The sequence below is a fragment of the Bombyx mori genome, chromosome 9 (assembly GCF_030269925.1).
Source record: "Bombyx mori chromosome 9, ASM3026992v2".
Lineage (NCBI taxonomy): Eukaryota > Metazoa > Arthropoda > Insecta > Lepidoptera > Bombycidae > Bombyx > Bombyx mori.
The window spans coordinates 6,430,526-6,447,363 of NC_085115.1; the positions used below are offsets into that span (position 1 = coordinate 6,430,526).

General features: G+C 35.7%; 1 protein-coding gene across 1 annotated transcript; it reads right to left on the reverse strand.

Annotated features, from left to right (window-relative positions):
- Nucleotides 1–1,455: 1,455 nt before the first annotated feature.
- Nucleotides 1,456–16,168, reverse strand: LOC101745757 (uncharacterized). Its single transcript, XM_062670077.1, has 10 exons — nucleotides 15,296–16,168; nucleotides 14,271–14,415; nucleotides 13,122–13,244; nucleotides 11,081–11,267; nucleotides 9,757–9,830; nucleotides 9,595–9,687; nucleotides 8,792–9,300; nucleotides 6,790–6,865; nucleotides 2,571–6,375; nucleotides 1,456–2,358 (listed from the first exon to the last, which is right to left on the reverse strand). Exons 1-9 carry the CDS (start codon nucleotides 15,325–15,327, stop codon nucleotides 6,217–6,219), a joined length of 1,398 nt encoding a protein of 465 aa, XP_062526061.1. The 5' UTR covers nucleotides 15,328–16,168; the 3' UTR covers nucleotides 1,456–2,358; nucleotides 2,571–6,216.
- Between the last annotated feature and the right edge of the window lie 670 nt (nucleotides 16,169–16,838).

Below are 16,838 nucleotides of genomic sequence, written 5' to 3' on the forward strand. Positions count from 1 at the left end.
ATAATACGATATAATAAACAACTCAATTAACACTATATTGTGACAAATTTACTTACGATACTTTACTGGTGGTAGGACCTCTTGTGAGTCCGCACGGGTAGGTACCATCGCCCTGCCTATTTCTGCCGTGAAGCAGTAATGCGTTTCGGTTTGAAGGGTGAGGCAGCGGTTGTAACTGTACTGAGACTTTAGAACTTATATCTTAAGGTGGGTGGCGCATTTACGTTGTAGATGTCTATGGGCTCCAGACCACTTAACACCAGGTGAGCTGTGAGCTCGTCCACCCACCTAAGCAATAAAAAAAAACAGAAATTTAATAGCTAAACAAGCAATTCAATTTATTACAATGACTTAATGTATTGAAAAATATTGATGTATCAATATGCTATTTTGTTATACGATATACACTGGAGTGTTTCAGCTTTGCATTTGATTTATTATCTCTAAGCTACCGCCCACACCAATGTATTATTTTATGACTTAAGAATCGACACTCGTTATTTGGGATATCGTGCAACGCTTCTTATCTTGGTAGGTTTTAATCTTTTCAGATATATTAATTACGCTTAATGCTGTATATAAAACAACAATAAAACTGTCGAGTTAACTGTTTTATTTCTATTTGCACACAATTTAGACTAGATTTATTGATCGTATTTGTTATAGCTTGTAAACTATGTTGAATCTAGGTGAGCTAGCAAGCCGACGGTCCCTCTGTTAGGTGACTTTTAGAAACTGTAGATATTGCAACGTGAATTCCGTCCCCCATGACCTCATGAGGCATGATCTTGACCCCTCAAAATAAATTTTATAGTTATAATAGTTTTGCTATGCTTGAAACTGGAATTCAAGGTGGATTTGTGGCAGAAAATAGACAGAACAGTTACACCTACATATGGGACTTAACAGACACCCCACCGCCAATGTTAACGTCAACATTATTATGCGTGTTGTTTTTTATTAATACTCGGTATTATTCGTTCATGTTAGAAATCGTTCGGAAAAACATCTTGGGTGCGTATTTAAAAGTTTTTTTTTTTGTTGATATGGATTTGTATTCCCATATACTCGTAAAATCATCACTCGACTTAAGGTTCTTAACCATTCAGTAATATCGGTTACGTCCAGGAACTATTCGTTCTGAATCAAAATTCTCGTAAAGTTTTCACCGGTTATTTTGCAACATATAGACCGGATTTTTACCTAACCGCTCAGGTATTCCTCCGAGTTAAACTTGCAGCCGCGCCTCCGTGAGCCGTAAGACTTTTTACTGTTCTGTCGTAGTTTCGTCATAAGAGGCTTTCTCTTGACTTGTCGTTTACATACGCACATTTCTGTTTATATTACCGGTTTCTCTGGGTGACATATTATTAGGTATATCTGTGGCTCAACGGAGGTGCCTTGAATCGATAAAATATAATCGATAGTTTAATATATGTAAAAATAAAATTCAAGTTTATTTACAGAACTAGTTTTATATTTAATTTTTTCTTATTGCTCTCTATTGCTTAAGCTCATGTTTGTTTCGTGTTCAGTAACTATCTGAGATATGTTACTCATAAATATAACAGCATTAATGCAGCCATCCACTTTGTTACATGAAGTATCAAGTTTATAATGGCTATCCCACCTTTTAAGCTGGATCTGATGGTTGTTTCGTTTTTTTTATTGCCCTTGTAGGCAGTGGAGCTACGGCCCCTCTGGTGGTGAGTGGTGACCGTCGCCCAAGAACGAACAATGTCAGTCAATGTCAGAGCCAAGCCGCTGCCTACAATGGCAGAAACATGAAGGGTGATGATGATGGATGAAGGATGAAACATGACGAACTTACAACACGAACCAACATCATCGATTTTTTTTGTGAATTTTACGATTTTATTTTCATTAGACGATGTTATTCTTTCACTGTCGTTCGTTGTTTATTTCCTTATTAAAGCCTTGGTACTCGTCTATGGGATTTGAAACCTCGCATGGTCGCATCATTCTGTATACGCTCTAACTTTTAAGTCAGGACTGAGGCGGGTAGCCATCACAGAACACAAGGTATTTAACAAATGTATGAATCTCATGACATTTTCAAAATAAGTTAGAATTTATACAAGTTCAGTGGAAGATCTTCCTTTCGTGGTTAAGCTTTCCAAACTAATGACGCCGACCTAATTAAACTTTCCAAACTGGTGACCCCGACGTAATTAAGCTTTTCAAAGAAGGATATCATCTTCCTCATTCCTAACCGATCACCATATTTCCTTTAGCTTAAATAATTTCTGGCATGGAAGTTTTTTCGGGAAACCACATAATTCCTTCACAGGCTGCGTAGGCCGCACACCCGCGAAGCTCTGTTAAGAATTATCTTCACTGAAAGGATAAGAAATGTACAAATGACGTTAGTAGTTATAATTTGTTTTTCCTTCAGAAAATTTGTTTAACGATTTCAATATAAAACGGAAATTTAATACTAAAACTTAATGAGTGTTAGATTTCGAAACTTTAAATTATGAATGTAACAAAACATACAACAATTTAACTACAAACATTTCTTTTATTCATATATAAAGCCGATTTCTTACATGTTTTTTTTTTATTGCTTAGATGGGTGGACGAGCTCACAGCTCACTTGATGTTAAGTGGTTACTGGATCCCATAGACATCTACAACGTAAATGCGCCACCCACCTTGAAATTAATTTCATTTCATTTTAATTTAATTAATAATAATTAATTAAAGATTAAATTCAAGAACGCTGTTTATTTCATCTTACATGTTTATTTACCTACATCGTTACATACTATCTACCAACGTTTATCTACATAAAAACATTTGTCAACTTTATTGGTACATGCTATGCTAGTAACACCCTTCAACATTCGGATAAAATTTTGTAAGAGTTATTCATGAAAACGACAATCTATAAATATGTACTTTTTATGATATGTATGTCGTATGTACCTGTTCGAATATAATAGGATTGGAGCTAGATTAACCAAGTGTACCAAAATCATAGTGCGTTAATTATTACTAATCAAATCCGGCCGGCCCCCTTTAATGGCCAACCTTTGATTGGACATTAATCCGATCGCCACTGAACTTCACGGGATTACCCGTTAGGTCAAAATCGATCTGCATCGAAATTGGTCCAGGCATTTCAAAATCAATAGGGAATACACATCGACTTTTACATACATAGCAGATTTTCAAATATTTCCGAGTTAAAATTATAAATTTTTTACACACCTGTACTGTATAACTTATTATAAACAATGCAACATTTAGTTAAATTAATTTATTATTATTATTAACTAGAAAATTAAAAAGTACAAGAATTTGATGTGGACTATACCGATAAACTGAGTTTACTTATAAACAAAACAAACTTTATTAAATATTCTGTGAAAAAAAAAAACGACAAGGCAATAATTTATAGACCATGTGGTATAAAGTTCTAGTGTCATTATTCGAGGGGGGAAAAGCTAAAATATAATTATGGCCAAAAGTAGCTCGCGCATCGTCTTAATGTCACATTGCATCATTTACCCTTTTCCAATTAAACCAGAACGAGCTCATGCCAATGAACACTGACCTAGATATCAACAAGTGCTTTGACAAAAGTTACATTATTGACTTGTCGACAATTTTTTGCGAATTCAATGAGACTATGCTTAATTATAACATATAATATTTTTATATCTTAATAATAACGATCTACCGTCGCAAAGGCATTTCAGTAACGTCTTCCTTATTGCAAGGAAACTATTTTACGGTATGGGTAGGAGAATTGAGTCAACTCAAGTTCAACATACGCTACTACCGGTAACCACGCAATGCGCTATGTTATTTTTTAAGTCCGTGAAGCACAATCAATACGCGTGCATCCACAATTGCATAAGTAGTTTATTACTATGCAGAGAAATGATCTTGTCGAGTCACTGTCCGAGTGGAGAGTACGTGCTGGAAAATCTTTCACCTGTTGCATTGATTCCATTAACCACAGATCACAATCAACTCGAGCGCATCGCTATGCATTGTTACTCAATAACCACAGGAATGTATTGTGTAATATCAATCAAAACATCAAATATATATTCGGAGATAAAAAGGTAGTGAACAAGTCGAGTTACATTCGTGACTTGCGTTGAATACAACGATAATAATTAAATAATAATAATTTTTGGTATTAGAGCAGATATTTTTATAATATTAATACGTGAAGCAAAAACTTTGTATCCCTTTTTACGAAAATTGCGCGGACGGAGGAGTATGAAACTTTCCACACTTATAGAAAATATAGAGAAGAAGTGCACAATGCTAATATATTTTTAAAATAATGCATAAAAGATACATTAAATCAATAAAGAAAACATTATACACACTACATACCATGTATTTGACGCACACACGCATTTTATTGTCAAGCTTTTGTTCTTGACGTCTATTGTCAAATTGAGAATAGATTAAATATTGTTTGTCTTTGTTAATATTTTTATAGTGTAGTCTTGGTGAAATTTGTTATTATAGAAGTATAAAATACAATCATAATAGTGTACAAACTTAGAATTCCAATTAATTATAGTCGAATTTCGACTACTGCGGGACCTCTAGTTTTTATAATTAATTCTCAAAGATTGTCGTATAATCTCTCTTTTTTGACCCTACTGATCAAATAACATAAACCCATAGGTACTTCCGTTCTTAATATGAAAAAATGCGAAAGTGTGTTTATTTGTTTATTACGCTTTCAGGTCTAAACTTATCAAGGTATCATACTAAAATTATGCGTACATGTCATCATGACACACTAAAGAACATAAGGTACCTTACATCTATAAAAAAATAATCTCGGGGGATATTTTTATGGACACATTTACATGTACATTTTACTGGTAGTAGGGCGTCTGGTGACTGCACACGGGTAGGTACCACCACCCTGCCTATGCCTTCCGAGAAGCAGTAATGTGTTTCGGTTTGAAGGGTGGGGCGGCCATTGTACTCTAAAAACGTTAAAAGTGATATCTCGAGGTGGGTGATGGCATTTACTTTATAGAGGTCTACAGGGTTCGGTAACCACTTAACACCAAGTGAGCCGTGAACTGGTCTACCCATCTAAGCACTGAACACAAAAATTATAATGTATATTTATTATTGCTCAAATGGTTGAACGAGCTCTCAACCAACTTGGTATTAAGCGGTTATGGTTATTCATAGACATAGTGTAGGGTGGCGACCACACTTTCAGACATGAGGTTTGGCTAAATCTCAATTAATTGTATATGTACTCAAGCCCGTGGGGAATATTAAGTCTTTGAGGTCCAGAGTCCACACGTATTGGATTTAAAGTTTATTCTTAAGACCGCAAGGGATTATTATATTATAATATAATTTACACGGGTGAACGCTAGAATTTACATAAGAAAAGACTACTATCCAACTACCCTATAACTTCATTGATTATTGTCAACTCTAATTGAACGACACGACACCACCCAAATTGAAGACACAATATTATGTGATGCTATCGATACAATCCGAAACTAATACTGTTACAGTTCTTATAAATGTCATGTTCCCAAGAGCACTGAAGAATAACATTTTGTACTCTTTCAAATATGAACTAGGCGTTTCTATATTGCAATTTGTGTTTTACAACAATAAAAAATGTCATATCACAAAACGTACTAAGTATTTAGCATGTTACTTATATTTTTAAATATTTTAAGACAAATTGTAAAAGTTCACACCAGTTACTATAAAAAAATTAAGTTCCATTAAAGAAAAACCATTTAAGAGTAAGATAGCGCTTGTAACAAAGGGGACAGGCACGCACAATCGAAATAAAAGTCATAGAATTAATTAACGTAACATGATATTGCCTTTCGGATCATCGTCACAGAGAGTCGTTTTGTGGATATTTTTTCAATTTAAATTTAAATTACATTTTTTTTGTTCTTGGAATGTGATCAAAATAAAGGCAAGGCGGTGGATGTGTTTGTTTTGGTAGTAATAAAATGAATGAATTTATTTAAAACGACTCCTAATCGGACAATATGAGTTCTGAACTACTGTTCTATGCACCTTTAATGTCAAGCAAATACACATATTATTATGTTGATTAGTTTTACTACCCTAGATACAGATTTATGTAGGAAATTTTGTCGGCATAAATATATATATTTTTTTAAATTAAAAATGTTGATGTGTCTGTGATTTTTTCTTTTATACCTAAGATTGAGCTAAAGGTGCAACGTATAATATTTGAGCGAGGTTGCTTCTAGCGTATCGGCCCCGTTGTTGCGGTGCCCCGTGTCCCGGACGACCCCATAGAGATGCCCAAGTCACGTGGTGCTGCTTCACACTCTCAGCAGAGTTGCGACGAATTTCCTAAAAAAAAAAAAAATTTTTTTTTTAAATAGTACCAATAAAAAAAGTTACGTTCTGTTTGTGTAACACAAAAACAATTTTAGACTTTAGGTCTTTAATCGGTTAATCGCCTCTATGAATATTTAAGGATTGTTATTGAAAGCTGTTAAATACATGTAAGCGAATTTTAAGGTTCCGAATCTTCAGTGACAACGTAAACTGTTAAGAAATGAACAGTCGTCGTCAGAAATAATATAACAACGCATTAAAAAACGCGAGGTTAAAGCGAAAAAGTAATTTCAAATTGGCAAGGTCTCGCGAAAACCGAAGAAAATGTATATTAAAGAAATTAAATAATAATACAGATACAAATTAAAGAATAGGCATCAGGAAATTTAAATAAACAAATTAAACGTAAAATGTATGCGTCCTTACCTCTTTTTTTTCACATTTCACTCGCATTTGATGCTTGAGTTCCCTCAAGTAATCAACATTCAGTAATTCACGCCATCTGAAACATTCGTTGTTACAAGAAACATTCGCATTCAAGTTCATTAATTTTATGAATGCCAAGAAGGTCAATAGGTTCAAAGAAGTCATTAAACTGAACGTTTATCTAAATTAAACCATTATCATTATTGATCTCTCTCTACTAGAGATCACTATCAACAAGTATCAGTGGCGGATGCGTCTTATTGAGCTAATGAAATCCATAAATCTTCACCCATGTGATGTCACACGGCACTGTGTTCGGTAGAAAGCTGTGACGCAATCTTAGCGTTCTCACCTTGCTCATTTAAATACCAGAATACTATTACTATCGGAGCCCACTTGACTGAACTAATTTAAATAGAGTTTCTTGTATAAGTTGTTAATGGGTAATTTATGCGAAATAATTAATCAGTTAACAATTGACTGAATTGATCGGCTGAAGTTGCAACACCAGTTGACATTTTGCGCGTGTTTCTGGGTTTTCGATCCGAAATATTTTATGATGCAATTCGTACGCATTAAAACAACGACCTTTTACGGAGCCGCTGGCAAAAATTAATCACTTATAAAAATACTTTTAAGCCTATCAATTTATAAGCGATCACTATCCACTTGTTGGTATATTAAAAAAAGGAATTGCAAAATACATGGAAACGTTTCTGATCGTGGGCTATGAATTGAATTTTTATTCACTTGGTTCCCAACTGCCGGTTGAGCGAACGTAGACATTATGTGCACCTGATGTCCATACTAATACCAATCTAAATATAATGCTAACAGGTAGTCAATTATGAGTGCCCGTGAACACGTAACGTAGCAAATACTTTCAGAAAGATTTAAAAAATATTTTAATGATATTTGTCGTCTTCTTTATGTTGCCAAGTCGAAAAGATCTAGCGTATGCACATCTATTAACGTTAACATTGTATGGAATCCCCGGAGACTTTGCAAATGAATTACTTGCAATTGACCAGCTGTCAGATTTTCTCATGGAGTTTGACCAGGAGAGGCGATCAATACTTATGTGTGTAGTGGAAAGCTCTCAGGGGCGGATCCCATAACGGTGTGAATTTAGTTAATTTCAATCAACTTAAAATACAGCTTTACGCGCTCACTACAAGCAGAACCCATTTATCATCGTCATCATCGTCGCAATTCCGAGTATTATCCTTGTCACTATGCAAAGTTCTCAGAATTCTCGATGCCGACGTTTCCAGATGCGTTTAAAATCGGAGTTATTCGGGAGATAAGGCCGAATTGGTTTCTAAAACGTTGGGGTCAAGCAAGCGAGCAGCACTTTAAACGCATACAAAGACAATTTTACAAATTAAGAAATACTATTTTGCGGATTACGGTAATATGGGGCACCAGTTGGGAGTTAGTTACTTCCTTTTGACTTCATACTGCTCATCATTCAGCCATAAAGTATACAGTCATCATCATCACATACATATCATACAGTCATCATCCGGTTTTGGAATGAACTGCCACAGCGTTTCTCATTGAGTCTCGTTAGTTGGATATGCACCTTTGGGGCATTGTCATTAGACATGAGCGACGGTGACTTTTTTAATTTTATTTTTCATTGCTTAGATGGATGGACGTATGATCGTGTTTCTTCGAAGGATTCAACTGCCCGACTGACTGTTTCTGCCGTGAAGCAGTAATGCGTTTCGGCTTGAAGGGTGGGGCAGCCGTTGTAACTATGCTGAGACCTTAGAACTTATATCTCAAGGTGGGTGGCGCATTTGCGTTGTAAATGTCTATGGGCTCTAGTAACCACTTAACACCAGGTGGGCTGTGGGCACGTCCACCCATCTAAGCAATAAATATAAAATAAAATAAACTCTGCTGTGACTTAACACCCGTTACTACTCTACAACGAGCGAAATTTCGTTTCAAAAGAATTGTCTTATTTTTAATATTAATTTGACGTAAGACGTACTGGCATGGTTGTTCCGGTGGACGAGTTACGTCACTGGACGGCAGAGTACGGGCTCCGACCCGCCTCCTTCGCGCCAGTAGTGGCACTAGCTCCACGCCCCCTGTCAATCTCAGTATAGCTCCTTCGGGCGTAAGCTTTTTATCGTTCGATATTTCGCCATCATGACTCTCATTGTGCGAATCATCGTCTCCCGGAAATATTCGTTTCAATCGCTCACCGTTAGACAACCTCTTAATAAATTTCAGCTTTTTTGAACTACGTTTGCTTCTTGTGATTGTATCATTTGAATTCTTTATATTTTCATTCAAAAATTTAAGTTGATGACGTCCGCTCTTAGGGCTGTCACCGATGTTAGGTAGTTTTGTAACGTCGCCCTTTGCAGCTTCAGTGTCCCCTTCGTCTTTATAGTAATCATCATCTCTCTTTACAGTGGGCAAAGTTAGCGAAGATCTCTTAAGTTGTCGATGATCCCCTTTCAGTTTAGTGAAAATTTCATTGTTTGTCCATCCCTGAAAATTACATATACTTTTTAAATTGGTACTGGAGTTAGAATAAATGCATGTCTTCTTTGCAGCGGATGTAGGCGGGATGATGGTACATACCAGCGCGCTCTTATAATACGCCCTATCTCCTAATACTACAGTTAAAATTAATGTACCAAACCACTGTAAATTGTATTTGTGTATTTTCTTGAAATATATTATTTTATGGAAAATTATAATACATTAAAGCCGAGCTCCGGAAAAACCAACAAAAAACATTTTAATTAACAAATAATATTTCTCAGTGAAATTAAATCATACCATGGACTTTGAAAAGTTCAAACCAATATTTCGAGGATTCCTCCAGATCGTGCCTCCAGGACCTGGTTTTCCCCATGGTCCGTCCATTGCAAGCTGCAAATTGTAAAAGCATTTGTCAATTTTTTATATTGAATAGCAGTGAATAAAACATTTTTACTTTACCAATCTCTTTTCGTATTCCAATTCGCGTTTGTTTTCGGCTTTTTCCGCTTTCTTCCTTTTATCAACCATGTCATCTACAGCGAAATGAAAATACTAAACAAATAAAAATATTTTGAAAGTTTTAGGGATTTCGCAAGAAATTCAAGAATTTTTTACATAAGCGGGTGATCGAGCTGAAGACCCACTTAATCTGAAGAGGTTACCGGAACCCTTAGACACTATGCCTTTCAAAATGCCTCCCAGCTTCAGATATTAAGTATTGTCTGAATTTAATTGTATAACGCTGTGCCAACATTCAAATAGAAAGCCTTCTTACACGGAATAAATATGAAAAGTGGTAGTAACAACCCATGTAGGGTTTCAAAATGCCCTAACGCATAATTATCTGTTTAAAACACCAAAGTGGGATGCGACGATTAAATGTTCAATATTCAACGGCCCTAACCTAGAATTTTCTCCTAGGTTCTGGGTACCGGAAACACATACGAATAAATATACCGAGATTATACCAAATATCTCAATACAAAAATTCCGATTTGGTTGACTTCACTAGCTATTTGACTAAGGGCGGATTCGACCAAACTTAAATTTAAACTCGAGTAACTATACGAGGAATAACCTATTCCATGATTTTAATCTCGAGTAAATTCATAGTCGTTTTTCCACGTATACTTGCGCTAGGAATAACAATACGCGAATAGCAGAGTGAATGGTGAACAAAAATAAAATCCGGCAAATAAATGTTGTTGTTCAACGGCATAGTGTAAGAGCATACAAATCGTCAACTCGATTTTGCCGTATTTTAGTGTGAAAAAGTAGCTGTTGTGTAAGATATCCAGCTGTCAAACGTATTATTTTTATTTCTTGTTTGTTTGAGGGAATTGTCAAGTTTTGTCGTGTGGTTTTATCTTTTTTCATTTAAACGTTGCATTCAGACTATTAATAATCATTTAGTGCATTGCGTTGACTTGAAATTAAAACAGAATAAATATTTATGAAATGACAGAAATCAGATGTTGGACTGACAGACGCCATTAATTTATTCTAGGAATAGCTCCGTTATTCCGTGCGAAACGGCGGTATAGTAACAATTCCCGAATAGGCCCACTATTCTTAGAATTGTACTTGGTAAAACGTAAAATTGATTTACTCTCGATTAACTGACGAGTTATTCTAAGAATAAGATTTACTCTTGTTTGGTCGAATCGACCCTAAGTTTAATCTTTGAATCTCGTTTCCATGACCGCAATTATTGAAAATTACTATTGGGGTAATTTACGTTAGGTATGTTTGGTATCTGGTAAAGCTTCATCAAAATATATACCTAGAATCTTTTTGTAAACCATTTGCTGTGCCGGGGCTTGTTTGTAACGGATATCATTGTCGACGCTTTTGCGGAGATTTTCTGCGTACAAAATTTGCGGGTCCTCGCGCAGACGTATTGGAGTCTGACGCCTACTGCGTTGCTGCGATGTTGTCCAACGATGACAAGCCTCCTGTAATGACACTCCCTAGAAAAAACATAAATTAAAGGCATTAGTTACATCGATAAATGTGTTGAAGTGCTGAAGGACAAAAGAGAATGCAATGTTGCTGACGAGGATATCGAAGACAGAGCGAAGTGGAGGAGTAAAGTGAGGAAAGCTGACCCCACCATCATGTGGGATAAATAGCTGGGAAGAGAGAGAGAAAGAGAGAGTTACATCTATAAATGTATTTGAAGACAACTTACTTTTGGAATTGATATAAAAAAAAAGTCACTTGCAAATTAATAGCGATCTACTATCGAATCTCACGACCCCGGAACTATAATCAAACCTGGATAAGTCAGAGCCTGTTGCTTATAGGGTTAGAGATAAGGTGCAGTCACAGTTATAGAGGCTCACGCACGAGTTTTAAATTATATATCATAGCCTAAAGGATAAGCGTCCGGTATGTTCGTATCGAGTGATGCGACTGCGTCGGTTTTTGAATCCCGCAGGCGGGTACCAATTTTTCTAATGAAATACGTACTTAATAAATGTTTACGATTGACTTCCATGGTGAAGAAATAACATCGTGTAATAAAAATACAACCTGCAAACATGCGTTGATGTCTATGGCTACCCAGGTGACGTCTATAGTGACCACTTAAACCAAGTGGGCCGTGAACTCGACGGCCCATTTTAGCAATAATAATCAAAAAACAAATAAATGTACGTTCACGAAACTCTCATAAGAAGCTAAAAATGAAGGAACCAGATTATTACTCTCTCTCAAAGACTTCTCTCCCTTACTCAGGTGTCATTGTACATAGTGCCACGAGATATTTTCCCCAAAGAAATATAAATAAAAATCGATATAAAAGTTGACGATCGAACATCACGTAACTTTCCATTCTTTTTGGAAAATGTAAAAGCGTGTATATAAATACCATTTGGATTAATTTATGCGTTTTTTTATGTTCCGCGGTGAAGATGGTAAATGTGTGTCAGCTTATAAAATATGAACACACGACGGACCCCGGTGACTCGGTTCGTTCACACATTTTTTTCACTTCCATCATCATATTATATAATCATTCTCTGGCTGCAGCGACAGTAAAAAAAACTCTCTTTATAGTACACCGCCACCGCACCGCCGTAATCTACTCGGTGTTTAAATGACCCTTTGCCTTTTACAGATTTATAACCTTGTCTTTTTTGATCAGGTATTTTAAGGTTCATCGTGGATGTAACTACATTCCTGCGAAGCTGTCGATCATTCAGATATTTAGTTTGTCAACGTAAAATGTCAATTATGTAACAGACGCTAATGACCACGGATTGGTTATAATAATTGTTTTTTCTACTTATTTATACGTATTATTATTATTAACCTTTATCTAACTGTTCAATAATAATGAATGTATGTGACTTGAAATAGGGCCATCCTATCTCATCGATGTCAGTCAATAAAAGGCGACGTATGGATTCACTGGACAATGGACAGCAGAATTTTTGAGTATCATACTAATGACATTTACTGGTGTAGGGTTATAACCCCGCACATGTGTATAGGTACTACCATCCTGCCTATTCTGCTCTCTCTTATACACAATAAATAAATAAAACAGACACAGAATTTTTTCGTAGAAATGTTTTGGCTCTCAAAATGGATAAAGATATCTTCGTTGAATTTCTCCGTCATAATATCAAATAACAGATCAACATTCGTGAAGTTCCATCATAACCTGTAGGTCAAGTCAATCCGGCTTTAAAATTTTAACATTTTAAAGAATCGACTTTCGCACATAAAGTTTATGTAAACAATTTTATGTTAGTACTAGGATTAAGTTTCATCAAAGCTATTGATAAAATAATATCGCTTTTTTTTTAAATGCTCACCCTTAGTTCGTCTTCGGGAAAAATCCCCTTAGCTCGCAAGTTACTGAAGCGCACACCACGCGGATTGGGTGCCCCTCCGCCCGCTTTACCCCATGGCGCATACGAAGCCAGCTCTGCTTGAGCCTACACATACAATACTCAGTAATACACTTCGTCAAACCGTAATGTAGGTCAGTAGGCCACGATGTTACTTCTTATTGCATTCGTGCTGTTCCCATATCTCGTTTAGGTACGTTGCACGCTCAGAACACCATGGTTGATTTATTGATAGTACCGCACGATTCAATGATTAGAAAACATTTTGAAATTTACTTAACCACGTTTATGCTCATTAAAATAAACTATGATTTTTTGATACAAATTATTTAATGTTGAACGAAAAGGCTATGTTCATAAAATTTAATTTTCATAATCGACTTTATTAGTACTTCGATTAATGCATACCGGCCTACAATAAATATAATAGTTCAAATTAAAGCATCGACCGGTAATTTCGTTTATTTTTCATTTAATTGAGACTATAGTTTATAATGATATTTTATATCACCACGTTACCAAAGATATCAATGTAAGATCGAGCAGCTAAAAGTAAAAGATGTATTTTATCGGAATTAGTGAAATGAAATGAATCAGGTAATTTACACGAGAGCACCACACATTATATCTATTTATCGCATAGGTATACATACATCTGAACAAACTCACGGCCCACTTAATATGAAGTGGTCACCAAAACCCACAGCCATTGCAATGTGAATAAATAAATAAATAAATAAATATTTACTAACAATCACGCCACGTTAACTGGTCTCGTGCTAAGTTCGTAATAAACTTGTGTTACAAGTACCAGATAACGGAAATAAATATAATATTTTTATTATACACATACATATATTTAATATACACCCATAACCCTGGAAAGACATTTATATTTATCATACAAATATCTTCCCTTGGCGGGATTCGAACCCGCGACCCCCTTGTGTAGTGACCATGTCACTTACCACTACACCAGACGGTCGTTTAAATGCCGCCATCCACTTTGACACATGAGAACTAAGTCTCAATCGTATAGTATAACGCTTATCCCAACCCTTCAAACGGAAACTTTAGGTTAATTCAACTTTTTTTTTTTTTTTAAGGCCGTACTTTAAGTTGACTTTTTAATTTTTCTCTGGTTCTTTGCTCACGTCGCTCCCTCGCTAGTTGTTCTCCTTCGATCCTCGTCTGTTCGGCTTTCTTGCGTTCCCGTGCTCTCCGCCGTAGAGACCCCGACGTAGGAGCACTCAGCCTTCTAAATAAAATACGGAACCTTATTGCTACCTCTAATGCTGTCAGCTATTATATGGAATTAAGAGGTTCATTGACGGGTAGATGGTTAGAATAGATCACAAACTTTCTGATATTAGCGATCATCGGAGACGTATCGCAACGTAAATGTCGCCATCTACCTTGGCTGAACAAAAAATGCCCAAGTCTCGTCACAAATGGTAATGCACAATAGCTGTCCCAGGCTTCGGATGTTAGACGCATAACTATTGCGCGGCAGAAATCGGCAGAATGGTAGTCCATATATGTATGTACGTCCGGGCACAGAATAAGCCAACACTAGTAATTACGTAATGTAAAAGAATTTATTAGCCGGAGAACCGATTACCGCTAGAGTAAGCGTATTCTTGAGTGGAGACTGCGATTGGCAAACGTAGTGCAAGACCCCTCAGACTCGGTGGAGTGACGATCTATGTAGGGTAGCTGGCAAAAGCTGGATGAGAGAATCGTGTTCAGCGTAAGCAATTGGAGAGGACTATGTCCCACAGTTGGCTGCTATAAGCTGATGATGATGATAAAAAGAATTTAAATATTATAGAAAAACATCCATTAATGACGCTCATAAAAATACATTATCGTGAATTAAAATTTCAAGGCATCTTATTAACTAAGATTAACAGGCAAGCTCTTGGTCCACCTGATACAAAGCTGTTATCAAAGCCCCCTCGAATTTACCTCTATTGGAACACGGATTTGTTTCTTCATATAAGAACAATAAAAAATAAAAGCCTAAAACGTATTTAAAAATTACTAATAGAAAAATAAAATACCCACTATAGCTCTCGAGTAAAACAGGTAATATTTAGAAATCATATTCTTTGCATTGTAAAGTGAGAACGTCTTACCTACGCAAACGCTGCGAGCGTAAGGTAAACATTTAAACAATAATTTCACTTAGTCAAAATTACATCGTAAGTGTTGTTGCCTTAAACGTTAGTAAGTATTATAAACGTTAGTATCCGGACGGCTATTCGATCGCGACTGGCGAACCTACAAACGTTTTGCAAGTTACGAATTTTCAGGTAAAATTATTCAGAATAAAGTCGCGTTTTCATTTGCGTGACGCGACTCAATGTTGATTCTTTTCGGGTTTCGTATAAATTTGTTTGAATATCATCGTTTCTTGTTTCGAAATTTGTTTAAAGTATACCTTTACAACTAAAACTGCAAAATATTTAAAGTTAATTTAAAATTAGTTTAAATTGTTGAATCATTTCAAAAAAATTAAACGGTTTTAGTGTGTATAATATAACATCTGTTACAATTTATGTTTTTTTTATTGCTTATATGGGTGGACGAGCTCACAGCCCATCTGTTGTCAAGTGGTTACTGGAGCCCATACACATCTACGACGTAAATGCGCCACCCACCTTGAGATATAAGTTGTAAGGTCTCAAGTGTAGTTACAACGGCTGCCCCATCCTTCAAACCGAAACGCATTACTGCTTCACAGCTTTATGTACTTTTAATTTTTAATCCACATTACCCTCTCATATTAGATTACAAGATTGACTTACAAAAACATTGTATTGATCAGGAGTGCTTAAATATTCAGTTATCACTTAGCTATTCTTAATTCTAGTTTTGAAACTTAGAACAAATCTAAAATAATGTACCTACTCGTTTTACTGTATTTATATCGGTTTTCGTTAGTCGTTGACATAATTTAAAAACTACTTTTGTAGTAATTATATTAATTCCGTTGTTTCAAATACACGTCGTTACAGTTTTAGTAGACACAACGACGTCATCCTTACATATTTTTTGCAATGGTCCGATTCCCTCCTGACTGAGCCCATATGTTATGTTATCCATCCGTCAAAGCCAAGCGGCAAGATCTCCGTCCAAGCTGCGATTCTAATGTCTCATAAATTTACGGGCGCTCTAATCCACATAAGAAATCTAAAATCAATAATGAAATCTCCCAATTTCCACAACGACAGAGAATTTTAACTTTTCAATAGTGTTAATTTCCACGTACATACCAATTATAACGTTAACAAATCGAGTGAAATTTGAAGCCAGTCCAATCACAAACTAAGTTCTAGACAACCTGCACGTTCACTTCAAAGTAAACTTGACGTATGACGTACGTTATTTGAGTCGGCTAAAATATGCAAATCATTAACTATTGACTGAGGAACAAATAAAAGAAAATGAAAAATTGTTCGACCTCCAAGTAGGTCACATTACTGCTGACTGTAAAATGTACAAAGCGTAAATAATAACAAGAAAAAAGTGTCGGGATTATAAAATGTTTTGCCTTTCTTGAAAGCAAAAAGCATCAATTTATTTTTCGGTTTGGGATTTATTATACATAGACCTCATAATAAATTTCCTGTTATTGTAATTATTTATGACCTAAAATTGCACTTATTCGTAATAAAA

Coding starts and splice junctions, on each gene's coding strand:
- LOC101745757 (XM_062670077.1), bottom strand. CDS start 15,327: ATGTTTACCTTACGCTCGCAGCGTTTGCGTAG. Junction 9,688..9,756: donor TGGAATACGAAAAGAGATTG/GTAAAGTAAAAA, acceptor TACAATTTGCAG/CTTGCAATGGACGGACCATG. Junction 6,376..6,789: donor TGAAATGTGAAAAAAAAGAG/GTAAGGACGCAT, acceptor TTTTTTTTTTAG/GAAATTCGTCGCAACTCTGC.